Source organism: Bufo bufo, chromosome 3 (assembly GCF_905171765.1).
Source record: "Bufo bufo chromosome 3, aBufBuf1.1, whole genome shotgun sequence".
NCBI lineage: Eukaryota > Metazoa > Chordata > Amphibia > Anura > Bufonidae > Bufo > Bufo bufo.
This window is the reverse complement of record NC_053391.1, coordinates 220,373,806-220,400,444: the sequence shown is the minus strand read 5'-3', so window position 1 is coordinate 220,400,444 and position 26,639 is coordinate 220,373,806. Positions and strand designations below refer to the sequence as shown.

At 41.6% G+C, this 26,639-nt stretch overlaps 1 protein-coding gene across 1 annotated transcript in view; it reads right to left on the bottom strand.

Annotated features, from left to right (window-relative positions):
* Positions 1 to 26,639, bottom strand: part of RAB7B (RAB7B, member RAS oncogene family) — a 71,313-nt gene that overhangs the window by 38,850 nt on the left and 5,824 nt on the right. The window contains exons 3-4 of the mRNA XM_040423963.1: positions 18,125 to 18,251; positions 14,888 to 15,103 (exon numbers count right to left, since the gene is read on the bottom strand). Of these exons, the coding sequence (XP_040279897.1) occupies positions 14,888 to 15,103; positions 18,125 to 18,251 (343 nt within the window). The remainder of the gene's footprint in view (positions 1 to 14,887; positions 15,104 to 18,124; positions 18,252 to 26,639) is intronic.

The following is a 26,639-nucleotide window of genomic DNA, read 5'->3' as shown; positions in this document are numbered from 1 at the left end:
TTCATGGACTCAATATGCCCCTCACGGAATACCTGGGGGTGTCTTCTTTCCGAAATGGGGTCACATGTGGGGTATTTATACTGCCCTGGCATTCTAGGGGCCCTAAAGCGTGAGAAGAAGTCTGGAATATAAATGTCTAAAAAATTTTACGCATTTGGTTTCCGTGAGGGGTATGGTGAGTTCATGTGAGATTTTATTTTTTGACACAAGTTAGTGGAATATGAGACTTTGTAAGAAAAAAATAATAATAATTCCGCTAACTTGGGCCAAAAAAATGTCTGAATGGAGCCTTACAGAGGGGTGATCAATGACAGGGGGGTGATCAATGACAGGGGGGTTGATCAATGACAGGGGGGTTGATCAATGACAGGGGGGTTGATCAATGACAGGGGTGGTGATCAGGGAGTCTATATGGGGTGATAACCACAGTCATTGATCACGCCCGTGTAAGGCTTCATTCAGACGTCCGTATGCGTTTTGCGGATCCGATCCATCTATCAGTGCATCCGTAAAAATCATGCGGACATCTGAATGGAGCTTTACAGGGGGGTAATCAATGACAGGGGGGTGATCAGGGAGTCTATATGGGGTGATCACCACAGTCATTGATCATGCCCCTGTAAGGCTTCATTCAGACGTCCGGATGCGTTTTGCGGATCCGATCCATCTATCAGTGGATCCGTAAAAATCATGGACGTCTGAATGGAGCTTTACAGGGGGGTAATCAATGACAGGGGGGTGATCAGGGAGTCTATATGGGGTGATCACCACAGTCATTGATCACGCCCCTGTAAGGCTTCATTCAGACGTCCGGATGCGTTTTGCGGATCCGATCCATCTATCAGTGGATCCGTAAAAATCATGCGGACGTCTGAATGGAGCTTTACAGGGGGGTAATCAATGACAGGGGGGTGATCAGGGAGTCTATATGGGGTGATCCCCACAGTCATTGATCACGCCCCTGTAAGGCTTCATTCAGACGTCCGGATGCGTTTTGCGGATCCGATCCATCTATCAGTGCATCCGTAAAAATCATGCGGACATCTGAATGGAGCTTTACAGGGGGGTGATCAGGGAGTCTATATGGGGTGATCCCCACAGTCATTGATCATGCCCCTGTAAGGCTTTATTCAGACGTCCGGATGCGTTTTGCGGATCCGATCCATCTATCAGTGCATCCGTAAAAATCATGCGGACATCTGAATGGAGCTTTACAGGGGGGTGATCAGGGAGTCTATATGGGGTGATCACCACAGTCATTGATCATGCCCCTGTAAGGCTTCATTCAGACGTCCGGATGCGTTTTGCGGATCCGATCCATCTATCAGTGCATCCGTAAAAATCATGCGGACATCTGAATGGAGCTTTACAGGGGGGTGATCAGGGAGTCTATATGGGGTGATCACCACAGTCATTGATCATGCCCCTGTAAGGCTTCATTCAGACATCCGGATGCGTTTTGCGGATCCGATCCATCTATCAGTGCATCCGTAAAAATCATGCGGACATCTGAATGGAGCTTTACAGGGGGTTGATCAGGGAGTCTATATGGGGTGATCACCACAGTCATTGATCATGCCCCTGTAAGGCTTCATTCAGACATCCGGATGCGTTTTGCGGATCCGATCCATCTATCAGTGCATCCGTAAAAATCATGCGGACGTCTGAATGGAGCTTTACAGGGGTGTGATCAATGACAGGGGGGTAATCAATGACAGGGGGGTGATCAGGGAGTCTATATGGGGTGATCACCACAGTCATTGATCATGCCCCTGTAAGGCTTCATTCAGACGTCCGGATGTGTTTTGCGGATCCGATCCATCTATCAGTGGATCCGTAAAAATCATGCGGACGTCTGAATGGAGCTTTACAGGGGGGTAATCAATGACAGGGGGGTGATCAGAGAGTCTATATGGGGTGATCACCACAGTCATTGATCACGCCCCTGTAAGGCTTCATTCAGACGTCCGGATGCGTTTTGCGGATCCGATCCATCTATCAGTGGATCCGTAAAAATCATGCGGACGTCTGAATGGAGCTTTACAGGGGGGTAATCAATGACAGGGGGGTAATCAATGACAGGGGGGTGATCAGGGAGTCTATATGGGGTGATCAGGGGCTAATAAGGGGTTAATAAGTGACGGGGGGGGGGTGTAGTGTAGTGTAGTGGTGCTTGGTGCTACTTTACTGAGCTACCTGTGTCCTCTGGTGGTCGATCCAAACAAAGGGGACCACCAGAGGACCAGGTAGCAGGTATATTAGACGCTGTTATCAAAACAGCGTCTAATATACCTGTTAGGGGTTAAAAAAAACACATCTCCAGCCTGCCAGCGAACGATCGCCGCTGGCAGGCTGGAGATCAACTCTCTTACCTTCCGTTCCTGTGAGCGCGCGCGCCTGTGTGCGCGCGTTCACAGGAAATCTCGGCTCACGCGAGATGACGCCTATTGGCGTTAGTGTGACCTGGGAGCGCCGCAGAAATGACGCCTTTCGGCGTTAGCGTGGCGGCAAGCGGTTAAAACACAGTTCCAAACAATTCACAGGGCAAATCTTCCAAGATAGTGTTGCATAGATATAGGCCAGGATGGGGACTGTAATATGCCTTCCCTCTATCTCTCCAATATCTCTCTCTGTGGAATCTAAGGCTGGGAATAAGATGGTTAACCATAAGTTGGTTGTCTCTATATTTCTCAGAGATTTTGATTATCTGGTGAGAGGGCCTAGTTCTGTGAGGAGTGTGTGCATGTAGCTCCCTCTTACTTTCTACACAAGCCTAGCACACTACTAACTGAGCTAGGGGCGGACCTAAGTCCAATACCTAACTTCCTACAGGGGTAGAGTCAGCATTAATAACTCTAACTGATACATACGGAGATATGCTGGTACATTACAAGGCATAAACATATTAAATAATATTACATAGCATGAACAGACAACCCATTTCAAAATGTGTCTTCTGGATCCTGGCTCTCCCACAAACAGCTGGCTTCCATCGGGGAAGCCACTGCCAGGCAGGATTTTTTTGGCAGGCAGATATAGTATCATATAATGGCTTTAGATAAATGACTGTCCATGTAAAGAGCAGCTTGACTTTTCCAAAACAGGTGCTGCTCTTACAAAGTTGCACTCCATTCTCTCTCATAGAGGTAGGCCCTGACTGAGGGCCCCCCTCCCCTCATGTCCTAAATACAGTATCTCACAAAAGTGAGTACACCTCTCAATTTTTTGTAAATATTTTATTATATCTTTCATGGAATAACACTGAAGATATGACAATTTTATACAATATAAAGTAGTCAGTGTACAGCTTGTAGAACTGTGTAAATTTGGTGTGCCCTCAAAATAACTGAACACACAACCATTAATGTCTAAACCGCTGACAACAAAGCGAGTACACCCCTTAGTGAAAATGGCCAAATTGTGCCCAATTAGACATTTTCCCTTCCTGGTGTCATGTGACTCATTAGTCTTACAAGGTCTCAGGTGTGAATGGGGAGCAGGTGTGTTAAGGCACCTCATGGCAAAGAACTCTCTGAGGATCTGAAAAAAGAATTGTTGCTCTACATAAACATGGCCTAGGCCAGTGATGGCGAACCTTTTAGAGACCGAGTGCCCAAACCGCAACCCCAAAACCCCCTTATTTATCGCAAAGTGCCAACGCGGCAAGTTAACCGGAATCCTACAGTCCAATATAGTATATCTTTCATGTACTTTATCATGTAGTAGCTATAATAGCCTGTCTACATTCAGTGCGCTGCCTGTTCATGGTGCGTCCTGCACTAATAAATGGCAGGAAAGGTCTAAGGCATATTGGTACAGTCAGACTTTTTCCAGGGTGTGGGTGCCCATAGAGAGGGCTCCGAGTGCCGCCTCTGGCACCCGTGCCATAGGTTCGCCACCACTGGCCTAGGCTATAAGAAGATTGCAAATATCCTGAAACTGAGCTGCAGCAGTTTGGTCAACCATATCCAGAGATAGTTTTTTCAAAATAGACCTACGAGTGCTGCCAGCATTACTGCACAGGTTAAAAGGGGGGGGGGGGGGGGTCAGCCTGTCAGTGCTCAGACCATACGTCGCACACAGCATTGGTCTGCATGGCTATTGCTGTTGTCTCAGAAGGAAACCTCTTCTAAAGATGATGCACAAGAAAGCCTGCAAACAGTTTGATCAAGACAAGCAAGGACACGGATTATTGGAACTATGTTCTGTAGTCTGATGAAATAAACTTATTTGGTTCAGATGGTGTCAAGCATGTGTGGCGGCAACCAGGTGAGGAGTAGAAAGACAAGTATGTCTTGCCTACAGTCAAGCATGGTAGTGGGAGTGTCATGGTTTGGGGTTGCATGAGTTCTGCCGACTGTGGGGAGCTATAGTTCATTGAGGGAACCATGAATGCCATACTGTGACATACTGAAGCAGAACATGATCGTCTCCCTTCAGAAACTAGGCTGCAGGTCAGTATTCCAACATGATAACGACCACAAACACACCTCCAAGACGACCACTGCCTTGCTAAAGAAACGGAGGGTAAAGGTGCTGGACTAGCCAAGCATGTCTCCAGACCTAAAATCTATTGAACATCTGTGGGTCATCATCAAAGGGAAGGTGGAGGAGCACAAGGTCTCTAACATCCACCAGCTCTGTGATGTCGTCATGGAAAGGTGGAAGAGGATTCCTGTGGCAACCTGTGAAGCTCTAGTGAACTCCAAGAGAGTTAAGGCAGTGGTGGAAAATAATGGTGGCCACACAAAATATTGACACTTCAGGCACAATTTGACCATTTTCACTTAGGGATGTACTCACTTTTGTTGCTAGCGGTTTAGACATTTATGGCTGTGTGAGTTATTTTGAGGGTGCACCAAATTTACACAGTTATAGAAGCTGTTTACTGACTACTTTACATCGTATTAAAGTGTCATATCTTCAGTGTTGTCCCATGAAAAGATATAATAAAATATTTACAAAAATGTGAGGAGTGTACTCACTTTTGTGAGATACTGTATATATTACCTAGCACAAACGCAACCAATGAGATTCCACCTTGCATTTTTTAGGGAGCCTTTGAAAAATAAAAGGTGGAATCTGATTGATTGCTATAGGAAACTAAGCCAGTTTACCTTTACGCAAGTTTTGATAAATTTCCCCCTACATCTCTCATTGTTTTTGCAAAATGTAATTTATAGCATACAGATACTAAACATAGCTTCATATCTTTTTAGATGGTCTCTACAGACCTAACAAATGATGTGTGCTGTAGGGTTGCAGAGCACTCCTCCCATTTTGATCTACTCTATATTCTGAAGGTTTTGGTTCCTGGGGAAAGATTTTAGACACCAAGACAACAGGGACCTATTGTCTCCCTGTCTATTATGTTAACGTTTCATATAATGTCCTATTAACAGGCAGATTTTACTGGACGTATATTGACAAAGTGAAGTAGCACAGTGTATAGTTTACTATGATTTTGGGAGAGGCCATGGCAGAAAATGTGACATTGAAAAGATCGTGAGTCAACTGTGAGTCATTCAAGCCTGTGACAAAAATGATGGTGATATTAGAAAGCAGAAGTGGAGAATATGTCCTTGAAACACTGAAAACACTCTGGGGGTTTAGGAGGAATTTGTGAAAACAATGTACTAAAGCAAATGGAAATGGTTAAGTAGATTTAGTGGCTGTGTGGTGAAATTAGGAAGAAGAGAAAAAGTGTGTCAAAGGGATTGTCTGATTTAAATACTTGGGCAGCCCCTGTAAATCTGCTAAAATAACTAAATAATCCATGCCCAACCTTTTTCTTCCCCTGCTGCTTCCTGCTCTGTTCCTCTGCTGTTTGTTTTCTTGGCTGCAGTAGCGATGTTCCATACACAGAGGTCACCACTGTTGCCAATTACTGTAATATTCAGTGCTGTATGGTGAACTATGTGCAGGGAACTTTACTGCTGCAACCAAGAAGATGATGTCAGTGGTGGGGGCAGACCGGAGAACAGCGCAAGAAGAAGAAGGGGAGTAAAGGGTTGAGTATTACCGTAATATTTGGCTTTATAAGAGGAACGTTTTCACTCAAAAGTGAATACTAGGGAGTACTTCCATTATGGGAGGGTGCGGATAATGCTGGAAAAGAAGCTGGATGTGAGGAGCAGTGCTGTCTGGAGTGTTAAGTTAATTTCATTATTTTATTATTTTTGGTCTGATATAGGGTTCTGATCTGAAGTCTAATCTGGGGGTCTGATATAAGGTCTGATATGGGGGCCTGATCTGAGGTCTGATATTGGGGTCTCATCTGAGGTTTAATATTGGGGTCTGATCTGAGGTCTCATAAGGGGGTCTGATCTGAGGTCTGATGAAAAATTTAATTTTTTCTGAATTTCCGCCTCTAAAACCTAGGTGTGTCTTATAATCCAGTGTATCTTATAAAAAAAAAAAAAAAGGTAATTCTTTTGTGATTTTAGACTAATTACACAGTATGTCTGAGATTTTATTTAACTTGGACAACCCCGCTTAAGACAAGTGCCTACTTGGGGCACTTATCTTGTGAGATAAACCTGCCAGAATGAGTTTTGACAAATCACAAGGGACTTGGGTACTCCCAACTGTATACTTTATTGCTGCTCAACTTAAATATCTAAAGCTCTGAGATTAAATTAGCATTATTAAGAGTCTGCAAGGACTCAATACGAAGTTCCATTACCTCTCCCTTTACCAGGTCTTGGAATCAGGCATTTTATTTATGTCATTCCAGTTTATTAAATCACCATACACTTGTATAAAAATCATCAGTTTAGGGGGGAGGGGTGTACAAGGGTTTTTAAAGAGTACCCATTACCTCTCCTGATATGCCAGTTTTTGTAACTACTTGCAGTCTCCATGTAATAACAATTCCGGGGCATTTTTATTTTTATTTTTTTATAAAACTCTGTGTTGTGTCATTCCTCAGTTATTCCTTCAAGAGTTTTTTAAATGAATTGCCAGATAACTGGGTGTTTCCAGGTGGGGATTTGTCCATACACATAGTTTGACACTATCCATTTGGACTTTTATTGAAGACTGTTGGCAATTCATTCATAAGCTTCTAGTAGAAATAATTAAGGAATAGCACAACATCTATCTATATATATAAAGAAGGACGTATATATGTATATGTGTATGTATGTATGTTCCGCGATCACTCAAAAACGCAACCATCTATTTCAACGAAACTTGGTATACACATCCTTTGCTACCTGGAAAGAAATCTTGTGGGGGATCACAGCTCTCTAGGATGTACCGTTCCTGAGATATTCCCAAAAAATGACCTGCATTAGCCATTATAAGCCTGCAAGTCTTTCTCTTCATATCTCAACTGTCATACACACGGTCACATGTCCATCAGCCAATAGAAGCTCGCAGGCCCTTATCTCCAAATACACAGTTTTACTCCAGGTTTCCATAACCCAGCTATTTTTCTTCACTGTTGCAGGTCAGCTTTAAGGGGCAGGGCGCTATAGATCACACTGTTAAGGGAGTGGAGTGCTGTGGAGGTCAGGTAGGGTAGCTATTCAGGCCACCCTCAAAAGACAGACTTAAAAACTCCGCCCCCAGTTCCCGCTAAGCCATGTCCCGATCCGGTAAGGCCATGCCCTCTCCCAGCCGACAGGGATTGAAAAAATGAAGGTAAAAATCAAGCTGCAGGGGTGGGAGAGAGGGTGACTTTCTCCCTGCAGCTCACACTCAGATAGCACAGTGCTGCTGTTTGAGAGTGAGCTGTTTAAAAGGACATCCCTGTGTGAGATATTCACAAAAAATGCATTAGCCAATAGAAGCCTGGTCACATGACCCTTATCAGCCAATAGAAGCTCGCAGGCCCTTAGTCTCCACATACACACAGTTTTACACCAGGTTTCCATAACAAACCAGCCATTTTTCTTCACTGCTGCAGGTCAGCTTTAAAGGGGCAGGGCGCTGTGGATGACACTGTTAAGGGAGCGGAGGACTTAAAAGCCACGCCCCCAGGTCCAGCTAAGCCACGCCCCCTCACACTCCGCAGCCGACGGGGATTAAAAAAATGAAGGTAAAAATAACCGGATGGAGGACAGGGAGTCTGAAAGCCGGACTGTCCGGCTTAAAACCGGACCTCTAGTTACCCTAGGGGCAGGCTGCTGTGGAGTTGACTGGGGAGGTCACTAATAAAGCGGCGGCTGCTGTGGAAGTCACAGTTAATGGGACGGTCCGCTATGGAGGTTAGTGTTAAGGGGCAGATTGCTGTAGAGGCCATTGTTAAGGGGACGGAGTGTTGTGGAAATCACTGTTAAGTAGATAGGGTACTGTGGAGGTCAATAATGAAGGGGCAGCCGCTGTGGAGGTCACTTTTAAGGGGGGATGCTGTCAAGGTCACTGTTAAAAGGGTGGGATGCTGTGGAGGTCACTGTTAAAAGGGTGGGATGCTGTGGAGGTCACTGTTAAAAGGGTGGGATGCTGTGGAGGTCACTGTTAAAGGGCAGGCACTGTGGAGGTCTCTGTTAAGGGGACAGGGAACTGTGGAGGTCACAGTTAAGGGGACGGTCTGCTATGGAGGTCAGTGTTACGGGGCAGGGGTGCTGTAGAGGTCACTGTTAAGGGGGCAGGGTGTTGTGGAGGTCACATTTTAAGGGAACAGAGCTCTGTAGAGGTCACTGTTAAGGGGGGCGGGTTATTGTGGAAATCACTGTTAACGAGACGGGGAGTTCTCTAATAAAGCGGCGGCTGCTGTGGAGGTCACTGTTAAAGGAGAGGGCACTGTGGATGTTACTGTTAAGGGGGCAGGCCGCTGTGGAGGCCACTGTTAAAGGGGCGGTGTACTGTAGATGTCACTGTTATAGTGGATACTATCAACATCTTTTACTAACATACACAAACATTAAATGAAATAGATGAAATATACCCGTGCGAAGTCAGGTCCTTCTGCTAGTAAAGTTATAAAATAGAAGTAAAGTAGATATACATAGTATAGCGGCTGTGGTTGGTATCTCGCTCAGCCTTATTTACTGCAATGGGGCTGATCTGGCCTAGGCCATGTAAACAATGGCCCTCACTGATCAGATACTTCTTTAAGTTTACAAATTAACTTGAGATCTGGCACCTTGGATTAGGAACCTAAGCAACAAGTGCATGTATGATCTTTGGGATCTTAGTTTTTTTTCCCTTCCTCCTTCCCTTCTTATACAATTTTGGTTTAGTAAGTGATTTTATTTATTTATTATAAACTCAATATAATACCGGTCTAATTGTGTTATATTATGGTGTTTCATTTTGTAATGGAAAAAAGTAAAATGTAAAATGTTTGCAGACTTTGCTTATGCCCCATGTCTCAGTAATATAAAAGATATATATGCTAAATTTCAAGAAGACTGGATAATATTTAGAGGTTGCACACTTTGATTAGTTTTGTAAAAGTAGGCAAAAAATAAGATTTTTCAATGTTAATTACTTTCATTGGGAAAACTAGAAATCACAAACTTAAAATAATAATAAAACTAGACACTAAGATTGATAGGTAGTATGATAGGCAAAACATGTGTTATATTAATCAACTTTAAACGATGCAATCCCAATTTATTAGCTTGGTGATGACTTTTCTGTGATGCTCGACTACCCTCAACAAGAATTGTTATTTTTTTTTATCAATTCCTCTTTCTGCAGTATCATTGACCACCTTAAGAGCGTTCACATGGCTTCTTAGAGAATCACTGCAGTATTCTGTCACGTCGTTGATCCCAAACAATTCAAAGAACGTCTTTGTTTTATTAGTAACGAAATGGCTCAGGTCTTTTCCTTTAAAAACTAGGTTTTTACCCTCTAGTCATTTCATTTCCTTTTGCTTTACAAGTTTGGTTTAAAAAATTTTGGTCATATTTTCTTTAACAGCCTGAGTAATACGTTCATCCAAAAAAGCCAATCCTACGTTTGTTTCTAAAAGATACCAAAGGTGTCTCTTAGCAACTGTGAGAGCACTTTTTTTATGTCTGCATCTGGGTAAGTGCTCAGAAGCTGTAGCATATCCGAATCATTCTTTGGAGCCCATCGACTTACAATTGCTTCGTGCAAAAAGCGAACATACAGTACAGACCAAAAGTTTGGACACACCTTCTCATTCAAAGAGTTTTCTTTATTTTCATGACTATGAAAATTGTAGATTCACACTGAAGGCATCAAAACTATGAATTAACACATGTGGAATTATATACAAAACAAACAAGTGTGAAACAACTGAAAATATGTCATATTCTAGGTTCTTCAAAGTAGCCACCTTTTGCTTTGATTACTGCTTTGCACACTCTTGGCATTCTCTTGATCAGCTTCAAGAGGTAGTCCCCTGAAATAGTTTTCACTTCACAGGTGTGCCCTGTCAGGTTTAATAAGTGGTATTTCTTGCCTTATAAATGGGGTTGGGACCATCAGTGGCGTTGAGGAGAAGTCAGGTGGATACACAGCCTATTCAGTAGGACTATCAGCTGTGTATATAATTCCACATGTGTTAATTCATAGTTTTGATGCCTTCAGTGTGAATCTACAATTTTCATAGTTATGAAAATAAAGAAAACTCTTTGAATGAGAAGATGTGTCCAAACTTTTGGTCTGTACTGTATGTATATATATATATATATATATATATATATATATATATATAATAAAGAGCGATAAAAGAAAAAAAGTATTGGAATTTACTCTGTGACTTTTGAGAGAGAAAACTGTATGACAAAAAATAGAAGCAAAAAAATTACATTTAATTTAAAATCTAAATCTGCTAAACAAAATCCTCCCAAACAGAAATAAAGAATAAAATCCAGAATCAGGATAAGAAAAATAGTGAAGAAAGGTTAAAAATAGTTTTAACCACCTCCCGACCGCCTAACGCACGGATGCGTCCGGGAGGTGGTTGATTCATTCCTCCTGGACGCATCCGTGCGTCATCTCGCGAGACGCGAGATTTCCTGTGAACGCGCGCACACAGGTGTTTTTTTTTAACCCCTAACAGGTATATTAGACGCTGTTATGATAACAGCGTCTAATATACCTGCTACCTGGTCCTCTGGTGGTCCCCTTTGTTTGGATCGACCACCAGAGGACACAGGTAGCTCAGTAAAGTAGCACCAACCACCACTACACTACACCCCCCCCCGTCACTTATTAACCCCTTATTCACCCCTGATCACCCCATATAGACTCCCTGATCACCCCCCTGTCATTGATCACCCCCCTGTCATTAATAACCCCCTGTAAGGCTCCATTCAGATGTCCATATGAATTTTACGGATCCACTGATAGATGGATTGGATCCGCAAAACACATACGGACGTCTGAATGCAGCCTTACAGGGGAGTGATCAATGACGGAAGTGATCACCCCATATAGACTCCCTGATCACCCCCCTGTCATTGATAACCCCCTGTAAGGCTCCATTCAGAGGTCCGTATGAATTTTACGGATCCACTGATAGATGGATCGGATCCGCAAAACACATACGGACATCTGAATGGAGCCTTACAGGGGAGTGATCAATGACTGTGGTGATCACCCCATATAGACTCCCTGATCACCCCCCTGTCATTGATCACCCCCCTGTAAGGCTGCATTCAGACGTCCGTATGAATTTTACGGATCCACTGATAGATGGATCAGATCCGCAAAACACATACGGACGTCTGAATGGAGCCTTACAGAGGAGTGATCAATGACGGAGGTGATCACCCCATATAGACTCCCTGATCACCCCCCTGTCATTGATCACCCCCCTGTAAGGCTGCATTCAGATGTCCGTATGATTTTTACGGATCCACTGATACATGGATCGGATCCGCAAAACACATACGGACATCTGAATGGAGCCTTATAGGGGGGTGATCAATGACAGGGGGGGTGATCAATGACAGGGGGGGTGATCAATGACAGGGGGGGTGATCAATGACAGGGGGGTGATCACCCCATATAGACTCCCTGATCACCCCCCTGTCATTGATCACCCCCCCTGTCATTGATCAATGACAGGGGGGTGATCACCCCATATAGACTCCCTGATCACCCCCCTGTCATTGATCACCCGCCCTGTCATTGATCACCCTCCCTGTCATTGATCACCCCCCCTGTCATTGATCACCCCTCTGTAAGGCTCCATTCAGACATTTTTTTGGCCCAAGTTAGCGGAATTTTTTTTTTTTTTCTTACAAAGTCTCATATTCCACTAACTTGTGTCAAAAAATAAAATCTCACATGAACTCACCATACCCCTCACGGAATCCAAATGCGTAAAATTTTTTAGACATTTATATTCCAGACTTCTTCTCACGCTTTAGGGGCCCTAGAATGCCAGGGCAGTATAAATACCCCACATGTGACCCCATTTCGGAAAGAAGACACCCCAAGGTATTCCGTGAGGGGCATATTGAGTCCATGAAAGATTGAAATTTTTGTCCCAAGTTAGCGGAAAGGGAGACTTTGTGAGAAAAAAATAAAAAATATCAATTTCCGCTAACTTGTGCCAAAAAAAAAAAAATTCTATGAACTCGCCATGCCCCTCATTGAATACCTTTGGATGTCTTCTTTCCAAAATGGGGTCACATGTGGGGTATTTATACTGCCCTGGCATTCTAGGGGCCCCAAAGCGTGAGAAGAAGTCTGGTATCCAAATGTCTAAAAATGCCCTCCTAAAAGGAATTTGGACACCTTTGCGCATCTAGGCTGCAAAAAAGTGTCACACATCTGGTATCGCCGTACTCAGGAGAAGTTGGGGAATGTGTTTTGGGATGTCATTTTACATATACCCATGCTGGGTGAGAGAAATATCTTGGTCAAATGCCAACTTTGTATAAAAAAATGGGAAAAGTTGTCTTTTGCCAAGATATTTCTCTCACCCAGCATGGGTATATGTAAAATGACACCCCAAAACACATTCCCCAACTTCTCCTGAATACGGAGATACCAGATGTGTGACACTTTTTTGCAGTCTAGGTGGGCAAAGGGGCCCACATTCCAAAGAGCACCTTTCGGATTTCACCGGCCATTTATTATAGAATTTGATTTCAAACTCCTTACCACACATTTGGGCCCCTAGAATGCCAGGGCAGTATAACTACCCCACAAGTGACCCCATTTTGGAGACTTTGTAAGAAAAAAAAAAAATCATCATTTTCCGCTACTTTTGACAAAAAATAAAAAGTTCTATGAACTCACTATGCCCATCAGCGAATACCTTAGGGTGTCTACTTTCCGAAATGGGGTCATTTGTGGGGTGTTTGTACTGTCTGGGCATTGTAGAACCTCAGGAAACATGACAGGTGCTCAGAAAGTCAGAGCTGCTTCAAAAAGCGGAAATTCACATTTTTGTACCATCGTTTGTAAACGCTATAACTTTTACCCAAACCATTTTTTTATCAAAGACATGTAGAACAATAAATTTAGAGCAAAATTTATATATGGATCTCGTTTTTTTTGCAAAATTTTACAACTGAAAGTGAAAAATGTCATTTTTTTGCAAAAAAATCGTTAAATTTCGATTAATAACAAAAAAAGTAAAAATGTCAGCAGCAATGAAATACCACCAAATGAAAGCTCTATTAGTGAGAAGAAAAGGAGGTAAAATTCATTTGGGTGGTAAGTTGCATGAACGAGCAATAAACGGTGAAAGTAGTGTAGGTCAGAAGTGTAAAAAGTGGCCTGGTCTTTCAGGGTGTTTAAGCCATGGGGGCTGAGGTGGTTAATAGGAGCATAGCTTTAAGACATGTTATTTTTGGTTTTCAAACATGGATTTTGTGAGCCTTGCACTTTTTATTTCACTTTTAAAACAGTCTATAATGATGTGAGTGAACATAGGCATCTCACACTAACACTACTAACAGCACATAGAAGCAAAAAAGTTTATGGCAATACAAGCTAAAATGTATCCCAGCCAACAGTGCTGCAACATTTGCTTCACAAGAAACTCTGGATGGTTCCCTCATGGTTTTTCTAGGCATGGCCAAGAGGTTTCACAAAGAATGCACAGACTTTTACTGGTTTCATGCTCAAACAGACCAGATTCAGTATGTAGGCAGCAACACACCCTGTTTAATTAGCTTTGATTGCTTTCAGAGTACCTTCCCCTCATTCCACCCAACAAGGATTTGTCTGGCAGCATATTCAACATGAATAAGAAAACATATGGAGGTCATTCCACAACATGAGTTCCCAAGGATTGGGCTCATCCAGATATAACTGAAAAACATATTTTAGAAGATTTCATACCCACAGCTGCTTTAGGCTCATTCAGTGTCTCCTCGTGACTCTGATTTTAAAAAACAAACTGTGGACGTTACTACATATGCCATCTCAAGGTGGTATGGTCCCCTAGTAGCATAGCTTCTAAAAGACAATACAGTGCAACACCATATAGAGGCACCATATGGTGGCAAAATGTTATTGTTGCATAGTGATACCAGGTGCCACCATACAGAGTCCATACACTCATCTATGTCATGTGTATGGTGCCTTTGAGATATCATACACAATAAGTGAGGTGTCTGCCTTTCATCAGAACCTCTTTTCATTACAATCCCAAAGTTACCCTGCACTCTATGATTCTAGTCAACAGGAGCAGACTAAATAAGGTCACGCTCAGCTTTCTTCACAATAGACTGCATCTCTTTGCCCTCACCAGTACCATTTTCTTCTAGCATTGAGGACCTGAGACAACATAGATGAAGGGTTTCACGCAGTGATAGTGGGACAACAGCGAACCATGTGGTGCAGCACATGTTGTTTTTAAGTGCTTCAGTTGTGTTTTAACCACGGCAAACTGTTGCGGTTTTATAGTACTGCATGGCACAATACCACCTTGTGTCAAAGCATAAAAACCTAGCCTTTATGAACACGAGTAATCAACACATTTTGTAACTGTCCTTACCTGTCTATCCTCCAGATCAATCTTGTTTCCTAAAATGATTATAGGGAAATTTGTAATAGGTGACTGTATTTTATCCATAAAGTCTGTCCTCCAGGTCTCGACGGTTGAAAATGATTCTTTATCTGTGACATCAAAGACCAGAAAGCAACCATCGGAGCCCTTATAGAAGGAGGACACCAAAGAGCGGAATCGTTCCTGTCCCCCTGTGTCCCAGATCTATTGAACAAGAACATACTTCTTTGTGATACTTGGTTAAAATGTCAGACATCACCAGACTCAGCTCTTTGCTACAAAATTTACAGAGATGAATTAATTCACTAATATCTTTTTGTAGAGACATGATTTTCCAAAAAAGAGAAAACTTATGTAAGTAAAATATTTGGAAAATGTAGTTTGTTAAAAGGGAATTGAGTCATTTTGGTTCTTAAAAAGTAAAGTAATTTTTTTTCCCATAACTCAGTAGTACAGGCGAAACTAAGAAACTGTGTAACAGAAAATGACTCTTTCTCTACTTTTGAGTGTCCTTGGCTTCTCCCCCTGCTTCACTGAAAGTGTCCATATAAAATACCCTGCCTGAGGAAATGATTAAAATGAAAAGAAGTACAGTACTTATTCCAAATGTGTTAAAAACTGGCACATCACCCTGTATTATCACTATTCAGGCGCTAAAGAACTAGAGAGTTGAGAGCTTTGATACTGGAGCAGTGATATCTCCACAAATAATTATTGTTAGCTGTAAGCTACTGATGTATGGAGCCCAACTCATAGGTACTTATTTGCACCAGACGCAGTGGGTGGACTCAGCATTTCCCCATACAGATTCATTGTTTCTGAGCAGCAGATCACTGCTTACATAGGACAATCTACTGCCCAGAAACAATCATTTTGGGTGTCACATCAAGTATGCTGTCACCCGATGAACAAGCTTTTGCTCATTCATTGGGTGATTGGTGGCACCTTTGCATGGGTCAATTATCAGAAATAATGTTGCTAGTATTCAATTTTTAAAGTTAGTCTTTTTACAGTTTTATGACTTGTCCCACCATTCTCAAGACACGGATGGTTTTACTGATGGAGTTCGTTCCTGATAATGGCCTGATCATCTAAGGAGGTGAGAGCTGCATTTACATCTTCAGTAGTTACTGTTTTTTTTTCTTTTATTCAGGGTCCATTCACAAGTCCGCAAAATGTGTCCGCATCCGTTCCGCAATTTTGCGGAACGGGTGTGGATCCATTAATTTTCAATGGAGCCGCAAAAGATGCTGACAGCACTCTGTGTGCACTTCCGTTCCAAGGCCCAGCAAAAAAATATTACATGTCCTATTCTTGTCCGCAGACACAGACAAGAAAAGGCATTTCTATTATAGTGCCAACCACGTGTGGTCCGCAAAATGCGAAATGCACATGACCGGTGTCCGTGTTTTGCGGATCCTCATTACTACTGTGAAAGGGGTACAGAGAGGGCATAACTACTGTGAGGGGGGTACAGTGAGAGCATAACTACTGTGAAGGTTGAACAATGTGGGCACAACTACTGTGAGGGGGCACAATGTGGATATTATTAGAGGGCACATATCTGGACATAACTACTGTGAAGGTTGTACAATGAGGGCAATACTAATGTAAGGGGGCACATATTTTTTTTTTTATATTGGGGGGGAGATACCAGAGAAAGGACATGCCTCGGGTGCCAAACAACTTAGGAACACCACTGCAGGTGGTCTTAATTATGTTATTGTGTCATGATCACCTGCGCCTATACATTTGGGGCCTTGGACAAAACATCAAGGTCTCAAGCCCTGGATGTTTTGACTTAGCAATGCCCTTACCAAGAGCCACTATTAGGACTTGGGAAATGCAGCTACTAGAGGTGAAGTCCAGTTCTACAGTCTTGTGCACAACCTGCATCGTTACATAGACCTAGACATACTGTTAGCTTACAGTAGCCTACACATTGTGTGGTGCACCTGGTGCAAATAAGTACCTATGATTTGGACTCTGGAGATCAGCGGCGTACAGCAAAACCTCTTTAGTCTTTCAATCTGCTAAATGAAAATACTTTTTTTCATTTTTTTTTCATCTTAATCATTTTCTCAGGCAGTACTTTTTGTTATTTTGAAAGCAGAATGGAAAATCTGACTCTGTTATTACCAGAACTTGATGTGCTGGCCACTTGAAGGTATAAGGTGCACTTTGGAGATGGAGAGTGAAGCTCCTTTGAACTTTTGTGATAGTCTAACAAGAAAGATTAGCTGGATGAATGTATTGGTGTACTAACATGGCTATGGGGGGGTGTACGGCATGTGACTACTGGAGATAGAACAGCATAGCATTCAGTGCAAGCCCTGAGAAACATTACAGAGCAAAGCATGTTGGGTTTGGTTAGCAAAACCAGTGAAGGTTGAGAAAAACAGGAAATAAGTTATGTAAACATTCTGCCAGGATGCTGAGAACAGGGGAAGGAAAGTGATGACAGGGATGCAGGGCAAAAATTTGATGTATTTGGGGCACTGTGGATAAAAATTATGGGAGTGGAGAACCCCTTTAAGATACAATATTTGTGAATAATCTCATTATAAACAGACCCTAGTGACAAGTGATGAATTCCAAAATTAGGTCTGAATTGGGTTCTCTTATGTAGGACATTATGGTCAATTGCTGTGTGAGAGCCAGTTTCTTAATAAAGGACTATAGAAATTAAAGGGGTATTCCAGATGTGACACGTTATCCCCTATCCATAGGATAGGGGATAACTATTTGATCAATGGAGGTCCTACTGTACCACTGGGACGCCCAACAATCACGAGAATGGAGACCCCATACTCCTTGGGGTCCCTTGAAATGAACACAACGGCAGATCGAGCATGAACACTGCTGCCCCATTGATGTCTATGGTAGTTCCTGAAAATATCCGAGCAATGTACTCGTCTGTCTTCGGAACTCCCATAGAGATGAATGGAGCGGCAGTGCACATGCTCTGCCTGTCCATTTCAAGGGGCCCTGAGGGGTATGCAGTTTCCATTCTCGTGATTGATGGGGTCCCAGCGGTAGAGTCCACACCAATTTAATAGTTATCCCTATAGAGAATAACTTGTCACAACCTGAAGACCCCTTTAAGCATGCATTATGACAATGTACAGAGAAATTACATTTGATTTTACTATAAAAGTTTTTTTTTTCTCCATTTATCATAACATTATGAAATATGATAAAACATGATATACTAGGTTAACTAACCTGCATTTTCAGGGTCTTATTTTCGAGTTGGATGGTTTTGGTGAGTATGTGTGCTCCCAATGTGTTTCTGTAGTCATTTTGGAACCTTTTATGTACGTATTGGTTCAAAAGAGAAGTTTTTCCAGTTCTGCAGATAGAAGATCAATCACAGTGTTTTTTACAGTATCTTAGATTTTTATAAACTTGTTATATATTGTCCCCAGCATTTGTTCATGTTATGCAAATTATTTAGGAGTTTGGGCATTTTTTTCGTTGTTTTTTTATTTATTTTTTCTGTCCCTTTTATTTAGGTTCCTCTTTGTGAAAACATCTGGTATACAGGTATGATGCCAATATCTATAACTATAGCATTTTGATGGGGAAAAAATAGCACTTCATGAACACTATTTTTTCCATCAAATATGAAGGATTCTGCAATGTAAGCAGATGTGGACAGGATGTGACAACATCTGTCAGTGTCCAAGATAGTAATTTCATAATGCATCCCCCTCACCCCACGTTTCTTGAAGTTGTTGGATGGACAGTCATTCATTTAATTCTCCCCTGCTGAGCCTTTACCCACCAACCCCTCATATTCTTATATAGGCTACATTCACACACAAAAAAAACAGGCAAAACAGTCATTAATGGACTTTTTTTTCACTGATGCCTTTCTGAGAAAAGCTTGTTAAAAACGTTAATTGATGCGGACATGTCCTATTTTCTCTACATAGATAACTGGCTCTCAGCAGTTTACTTACGTTTTATTATTTAACAGTTTGTGCATGCATATATACAATTATCTTATCTCTAATCATATCATTTTTAAAACCTTATATTAAAATACATACAAATGTTATACATTAGTTGAAAGGCCCAGGTATATTATGCGGAGCTCTTGCATACAAAATCTAAAATCTCCAAAAAATTTAATATAAATAATGACAGAATAAAATATATATATTAAGATGCGTGTTTGGATGGTGACTAATTCATCAAATATCATAATCCATATATGAAAGTTAAAAACAGCTTAGCCGCAACTGATCACGTAGAACTCTTGCGTTCACTTCAGATATATCTGTGTTAAGTGTTGCTTGTACTTGCAAGAAATTGGATTTTATCATACGCATTCAATATAAAATATACGTACAGTATAACACTGGCTGGCACTATTTCAGCGTTCACTTTAAATGAAGGTAGCAATGTAAGTACACCGTATTCCTGTATTGTTACAGTGCGCTCACAAAAGACGGGGTGAATTTTGGCTACTCACGGCCGCAATGTTTCATATGGAATGTCCCCTTACCCACTTAATTGCCGGCTGTGTGTATTCGAATTGAACTCATGCGGTTCCCAGTCAGCTTGCAGTTTGCTTCGCGGCTGCATCCGCCGCTGTTTTGGATCTTTCGGCGCACGATTCCAGACGCTACCGAAACCTTCAGTGTCAGCCAGACAATCTCCTGATTGTGTGAAAATAGGTCTCCGTCCACACTGTTTTTTATATCCGCATTACCAGACGCTTTTCGGAACTGCTTTGTGGTATATAATCAAATGGATAAAAATCCTGGGACCCTATGCTAGATTCTTTTAAGTCTTTTCAAATGAAGTAAGACCAAATAGCTGGACTGGATCATTCAACTTAATGTGCCATTAATTCAGTATACATAAATCACATGATAGATTTTCAAATCAACTGTTGACTTTTCTTTAATCAATATAGTAACTGAACAAAACCTCTTGTCATCCCCTTATAATAGTAAATAATTATATCGGATAAAAATATCATATGATAAGTCCCTAGGACTTCACTAGTCTATAAAAACACCGCTCATCAATATGGTCATTACAAATGTATGCTGGTATATCCTATATGTTTTATATGCGTTGCTCACATAGTGCATTTTATATGAATAGCCGATGCTTACATGGTTTTGGTTGGGGGATGTGTGTCTAGTCATAGTATATTGTAATCACGGCTCTTAATTAAATTTACCGGATAACTTCCTATTAAGTTTATTCTATTCTAGTATCGTCTACGCATCACATTTATCCAACCTCAAAAAACTGATAATTTAGATATTATCATGAATTTACCATTATAGTAACAACATATTCGATATCAGGAGCATATGGCTGACAATTGGACTTGGAAGATGTCTTCATATATATACAGTACAGACAAAAAGTTTGGACACACCTTCTCATTCAAAGAGTTTTCTTTATTTTCATGACTATGAAGGCATCAAAACTATGAATTAACACATGTGGAATTATATACATAACAAACAAGTGTGAAACAACTGAAAATATGTCATATTCTAGGTTCTTCAAAGTAGCCACCTTTTGCTTTGATTACTGCTTTGCACACTCTTGGCATTCTCTTGATGAGCTTCAAGAGGTAGTCCCCTGAAATGGTCTTCCAACAGTCTTGAAGGAGTTCCCAGAGATGCTTAGCACTTGTTGGCCCTTTTGCCTTCACTCTGCGGTCCAGCTCACCCCAAACCATCTCGATTGGGTTCAGGTCCGGTGACTGTGGAGGCCAGGTCATCTGGCGCAGCACCCCATCACTCTCCTTCATGGTCAAATAGCCCTTACTTTCAAAGTTTTCCCAATTTTTCAGCTGACTGACTGACCTTCATTTCTTAAAGTAATGATGGCCACTCGTTTTTCTTTACTTAGAATTTGTATTATGGCAAGAAAAAAGCAGCTAACAGTCTATTCAGTAGAACTATCAGCTGTGTATCCACCTGACTTCTCCTCAACACAACTGATGGTCCCAACCCCATTTATAAGGCAAGAAATCCCACTTATTAAACGTGACAGGGCACACCTGTGAAGTGAAAACCATTTCACGGGACTACCTCTTGAAGCTCATCAAGAGAATGCCAAGAGTGTGCAAAGCAGTAATCAAAGCAAAAGGTGGCTACTTTGAAGAACCTAGGTTATGACATATTTTCAGTTGTTTCAGTTGTTTGTTATGTATATAATTCCGCATGTGTTAATTCATAGTTTTGATGCCTTCAGTGTGAATCTACAATTTTCATAGTCATGAAAATAAAGAAAACTCTTTGAATGAGAAGGTGTGTCCAAACTTTTGGTATGTACTGTATATATATATATATATATATATATATATATATATATACATATATAATTTTCAATAAAAAATAATGAACTAGAAAAAAAAAGAACAATAAAATTAAAATTAAAATAAAATAAAAAATAAAAATAAACAGCATACTATACTAATATTATTAACCACCTTTGCTGGAAGCTACCAGACAAGGATTATAGTGTTTAAATATATCAAATGGCTATGTATAATATAATGCCTTTTTAAGGCTTCACTGTTTATTCAAAAAACACTTGTTAATAAAGTATACAGTGGATATAAAAATTCTATTCACCTCTGTTAAAATGTCAGGTTTCTGTGATGTAAAAAAATGAGACAAAGATAAATTATTTCAGAACTTTTTCCACCTTTTAATGTGACCTATAAACTGTACAACTGAAAAACAAACTGAAATCTTTTAGGTGGAGGGAAGAAAAAAAAAAAAACTAAAATAATGTGGTTGCATAAGTGTGCACACTTTTATAACTGGGGATGTAGCTGTGTTCAGAATTAAGCAATCACATTCAAAATCATGTTAAATTGGAGTCAGCATACACCTGCCATCATTTCAAGTGCCTCTGATTAACCCCAAATAAAGTTCAGCTGCTCTAGTTGGTCTTTCCTGAAATTTTCTTAGTCGCATCCCACAGCAAAAGCCATGGTCCACAGAGAGCTTCCAAAGCATCAGAGGGATCAGTCAGGAAAAGGGTACAAAATAATTTCCAAGGCATTAGATATACCATGGAACACAGTGAAGACAATCATCAAGTCGAGAAAATATGGCACAACAGTGACATTACCAAGAACTGGACGTCCCTCCAAAATTGATGAAAAGACGAGAAGAAAACTGGTCTGGGAGGCTACCAAGAGGCCTAGAGCAACATTAAAGGAGCTGCAGGAATATCTAGCAAGTACTGGCGGTGTGGTACATGTGATAACAATCTCCCGTATTCTTCATATGTCTGGGCTATGGGGTAGAGTGGCAAGACAAAAGCCTTTTCTTACGAAAAAAACATCCAAGCTAGGCTACATTTTGCAAAAACACATCTGAAGTCTCCCAAAAGCATGTGGGAAAAAGTGTTATGGTTTGATGAAACCAAGGTTGATCTTTTTGGCCATAATTCCAAAAGATATGTTTGGCCCAAAAACAACACTGCACATCACCAAAAGAACACCATACCCACAGTGAAGCATGGTGGTGGCAGCATCATGCTTTGGGGCTGTTTTTCTTTAGCTGGAACTGGGGCCTTAGTTAAGCTAGAAGGAATTATGAAAAGTTCCAAATACCAGTCAATATTGGCACAAAATCTTCAGGCTTCTTCTAGAAAGCTGAACATGAAGAGGAACTTCATCTTTCAGCATGACAACGACCCAAAGCATACATCCAAATCAACAAAGGAATGGCTTCACCAGAAGAAGATTAAAGTTTTGGAATGGCCCAGCCAGAGCCCAGACCTGAATCCGATTGAATATCTGTGGGGTGGTCTGAAGAGGGCTGTGCACAGGAGTTGCCCTCGCAATCTGACAGATTTGGAGTGTTTTTGCAAAGAAGAGTGGGCAAATCTTGCCAAGTCAAAATGTGCCATGCTGATAGACTCATACCCAAAAAGACTGAGTGCTGTAATAAAATCAAAAGGTGCTTCAACAAAGTATTAGTTTAAGGGTGTGCACACTTATGCAACCATATTATTTTATTTTTATATTTTTCTTCCCTCTAGCTAAAAGATTTCAGTTTGCTTTTCAATTGAGTTGTACAGTTTATAGGTCACATTAAAGGTGGAAAAAGTTCTGAAATTTTTTATCTTTTGTCTAATTTTTTTACATTACAGAAACCTGACATTTTAACAGGGGTGTGTAGAGTTTTTATATCCACTGTATGTTGGTATATATTTTTTATTTACATCATTCACATGATGTGTTATATGTGGGTAACTGATGTTTCAAGATTTTGACCACAGGATAAATACCTGATTATGACTTTATAATGGCGGCTTTTGATTACCTTCACCGGATAATTCTAGTGTCATTCACACATTGCGTTTACCCAGCTTAAAAGCTTAAAAGACCAACCCATTTGAATGCTGTCCTGAACTTCCCTCTATACTAGCGCCATAGCGTTATATTGTTGTCGATACTTGCTGGAAGATCCAGGGTGAACAATGCATACATATAGGTTATACCAGCATACATTTGTAATGACCGCATTGATGAGCGGTGTTTTTATCGACTAATGAAGTCCTAGGGACTTATCATATGATATTTTTATCCGATATAATTATTTACTATTATAAGGTGATGACAAGAGGTTTAGTTCAGTTACTATATTGATAAAAGAAAAGTCAACAGTTGATTTGAAAATCTATCATGTGATTTATGTATACTGAATTAATGGCACATTAGGTTGAATGATCCAGTCCAACTATTTGATCTTACTTCATTTGAAAAGACTTAAAGGGTTTCTGTCACCCTGCAAAACTCATTTTTTTTTTTTTGGATAGTTAGATTCCTCATAGTGCGATATAGGAGAATATAATGCTCTTACTTACTTTCATGCTGCCGATTCTTTATAAAACGAACTTTTATAATATGTAAATGAGGGCTCTACCAGCAAGTAGGGCGTCTACTTGCTGGTAGCTGCTGCAGAAATCCGCCCCCTCGCCGTGTTGATTGACAGGGCCAGCCGTGATCTCCTCCTCCGGCTGGCCCTGTCAGTAATTCAAAAATCGCGCGCCTCACATCATTCGGCGCAGGCGCTCTGAGATGAGGAGGCTCGTATCCTCAGCACTCCCTCAGTGCGCCTGCGCCGATGACATCACCAAAAGAGAAGACGTCATCGGCGCAGGCGCACTGAGGGAGTGCTGAGGATACGAGCCTCCTCATCTCAGAGCGCCTGCGCCGAATGACGCGAGGCGCGCGATTTTTGAATTACTGACAGGGCCAGCCGGAGGAGGAGATCACGGCTGGCCCTGTCAATCAACACGGCGAGGGGGCGGATTTCTGCAGCAGCTACCAGCAAGTAGACGCCCTACTTGCTGGTAGAGCCCTCATTTACATATTATAAAAGTTCGTTTTATAAAGAATCGGCCGCATGAAAGTAAGTAAGAGCATTATATTCTCCTATATCGCACTATGAGGAATCTAACTATCCAAAAAAAAAAAAAATGAGTTTTGCAGGGTGACAGAAACCCTTTAAAAGAATCTAGCATAGGGTCCCAGGATTTATATCCATTTCTTTATATACCACTGAGGAAGGAACAAAGCAGTTCCGAAACGCGTCTGGTGAATGCGGATATAAAAAAAATTGTGTGGACGGAGGCCTATTTTCATGCAATCAGGATATTGTCTGGCTGACAATGAAAGTTTTGGTAGCGTCTGGAAGCATACGCGAAAGATCCAAAACAGCGGCGGATACAGCCGCAAAGCTAACTGCAAGCTGACTGGGAGCCTCATGAGTCCAATTAGAATACACACAGCCGGCAATTAAGTGTGTAAGGGGACATTCCATATGAAACATTGCGGCCTTGAGTAACCAAAATTCACCCTGTCTTTTGTAAATCCACTGTAACAATACAGGAATACGGTGTACTTACATTGTAACTATCGCTACCTTCATTTAAATAGGTTCTGCAGTTTGTTTAAAATGATGATCTATGCTCTGAATAGTAGGATCTGACTTCTCAAACAGCTGATCGGCGAGGGTCCACGGTGTCGGGCCCCTGCCTATCAGATGGTAGCCCCGGCAAGTTGCTCAGTCTTTTTCTGTTTGTTTTATATGTTTTTGTTTTTCAACATTGCCTTGTGCAACCCAACTTGGATAACCTTCACCAGAAAACAATTACTGAGCTTTCAGAACCTAGCGGTATCAAATCTACCCCTGAATATTTATCTACTCTTGACTTTTCTGGGGATTCTAACCAGTGGAGCTACGGTGCTGAATCAGGCAGTGAAGTTTATTAGAAGAGGCAAGCTCTCCGGGATCCAGTCTCGTTTTCGGCGTAGAGGACTGCGCTCTCCACTACCTGGAATCATATTATCTAATGTCAGGTCGATATGCAACAAACTAGATGAGCTTCAACTACTGACCAGGACAAAGAAGGACTTCTATCTCTCTGCCGCTCTTTGCCTCACAGAAACCTGGCTGTCTGAGCTTATTCCAGACAATACTCTGCAGATTAATGGATTTACACTCTACAGATCTGACCGAGACCCACTTATCTCTGGCAAAACCAAAGGTGGAGGACTCTGCATCTATATTAATGATAAGTGGTGTATGGATGTTACAGTTATTAAGAAGACATGCTCGGCTGGGCTGGAAACACTCTTCATAAACTGCAAACCCCACTATTCACCTTGTGAGTTTTCTTCATTTATTCTAGTTGCTGTGTACATCCCTCCACAAACATGCATGCAGCCTGCGCTCCAAGAACTCGCAGATCAAATCACTGAGGCGGAAAGGAGGTACCCTGATTCTTTTTTTTATCATACTAGGGGATTTCAACAGTGCTAAGGCTACTTTCACACCTGCGTTTGGTGCGGATCCGTCTGGTATCTGCACAGACGGATCCGCACCTATAATGCAAACGCTTGGATCCGTTCAGAACGGATCCGTTTGCATTACCATGAACAAAAAAAAAAAAAAAAAAAAAAAATTTTTTTTTTTTTGTTCATGATATTGCAAACGGATCCGTTCAGACTTTACATTGAAAGTCAATGGGGGACGGATCCGTTTGAAAATTGAGCCATACTGTGTCAACTTCAAACGGATCCGTCCCCATTGACTTACATTGTAAGTCTGGACGGATCCGTTCGCCTCCGCACGGCCAGGTGGACACCCGAACGCTGCAAGCAGCGTTCAGGGGTCCGCCTGCTGAGCGGAGCGGAGGACAAACACTGCCAGACTGATGCATTCTGAGCGGATCCGCCTCCACTCAGAATGCATTAGGACTGGACGGATCCGTTCGGGGCCGCTTGTGAGAGCCTTCAAACGGAACTCACAAGCGGAGCCCCGAACGCTAGTGTGAAAGTAGCCTAACCTAAACAAAGAGCTTCCTAAACACAGGCAACACGTCACAAGCGCAACTAGAGAAGGTAAAACACTTGACCACTGTTACACTACGACTAAGAGTTCGTATCACTCTGTCAGCAGAGCAACTCTGATCGTGCTGTCATACAGCTCATCCCAACATACAGACAAAGATTAAACACTGCCAAACCTGTAGTGACCACAATCAAGATATGGACTAGTGAAGCGGTAGAAAAACTACAGAGTTGCTTTGATTCAACAGACTGGAATATATTCAAAGAATCCACCAGTGACCTAAATGAATACACAGACGCTGTGACATCATATATTACCTTTCGCGAGGAGTCCTGCATCCCCATCAAAAAGTGCACCAGGTAAGACAACGATAAACCCTGGTT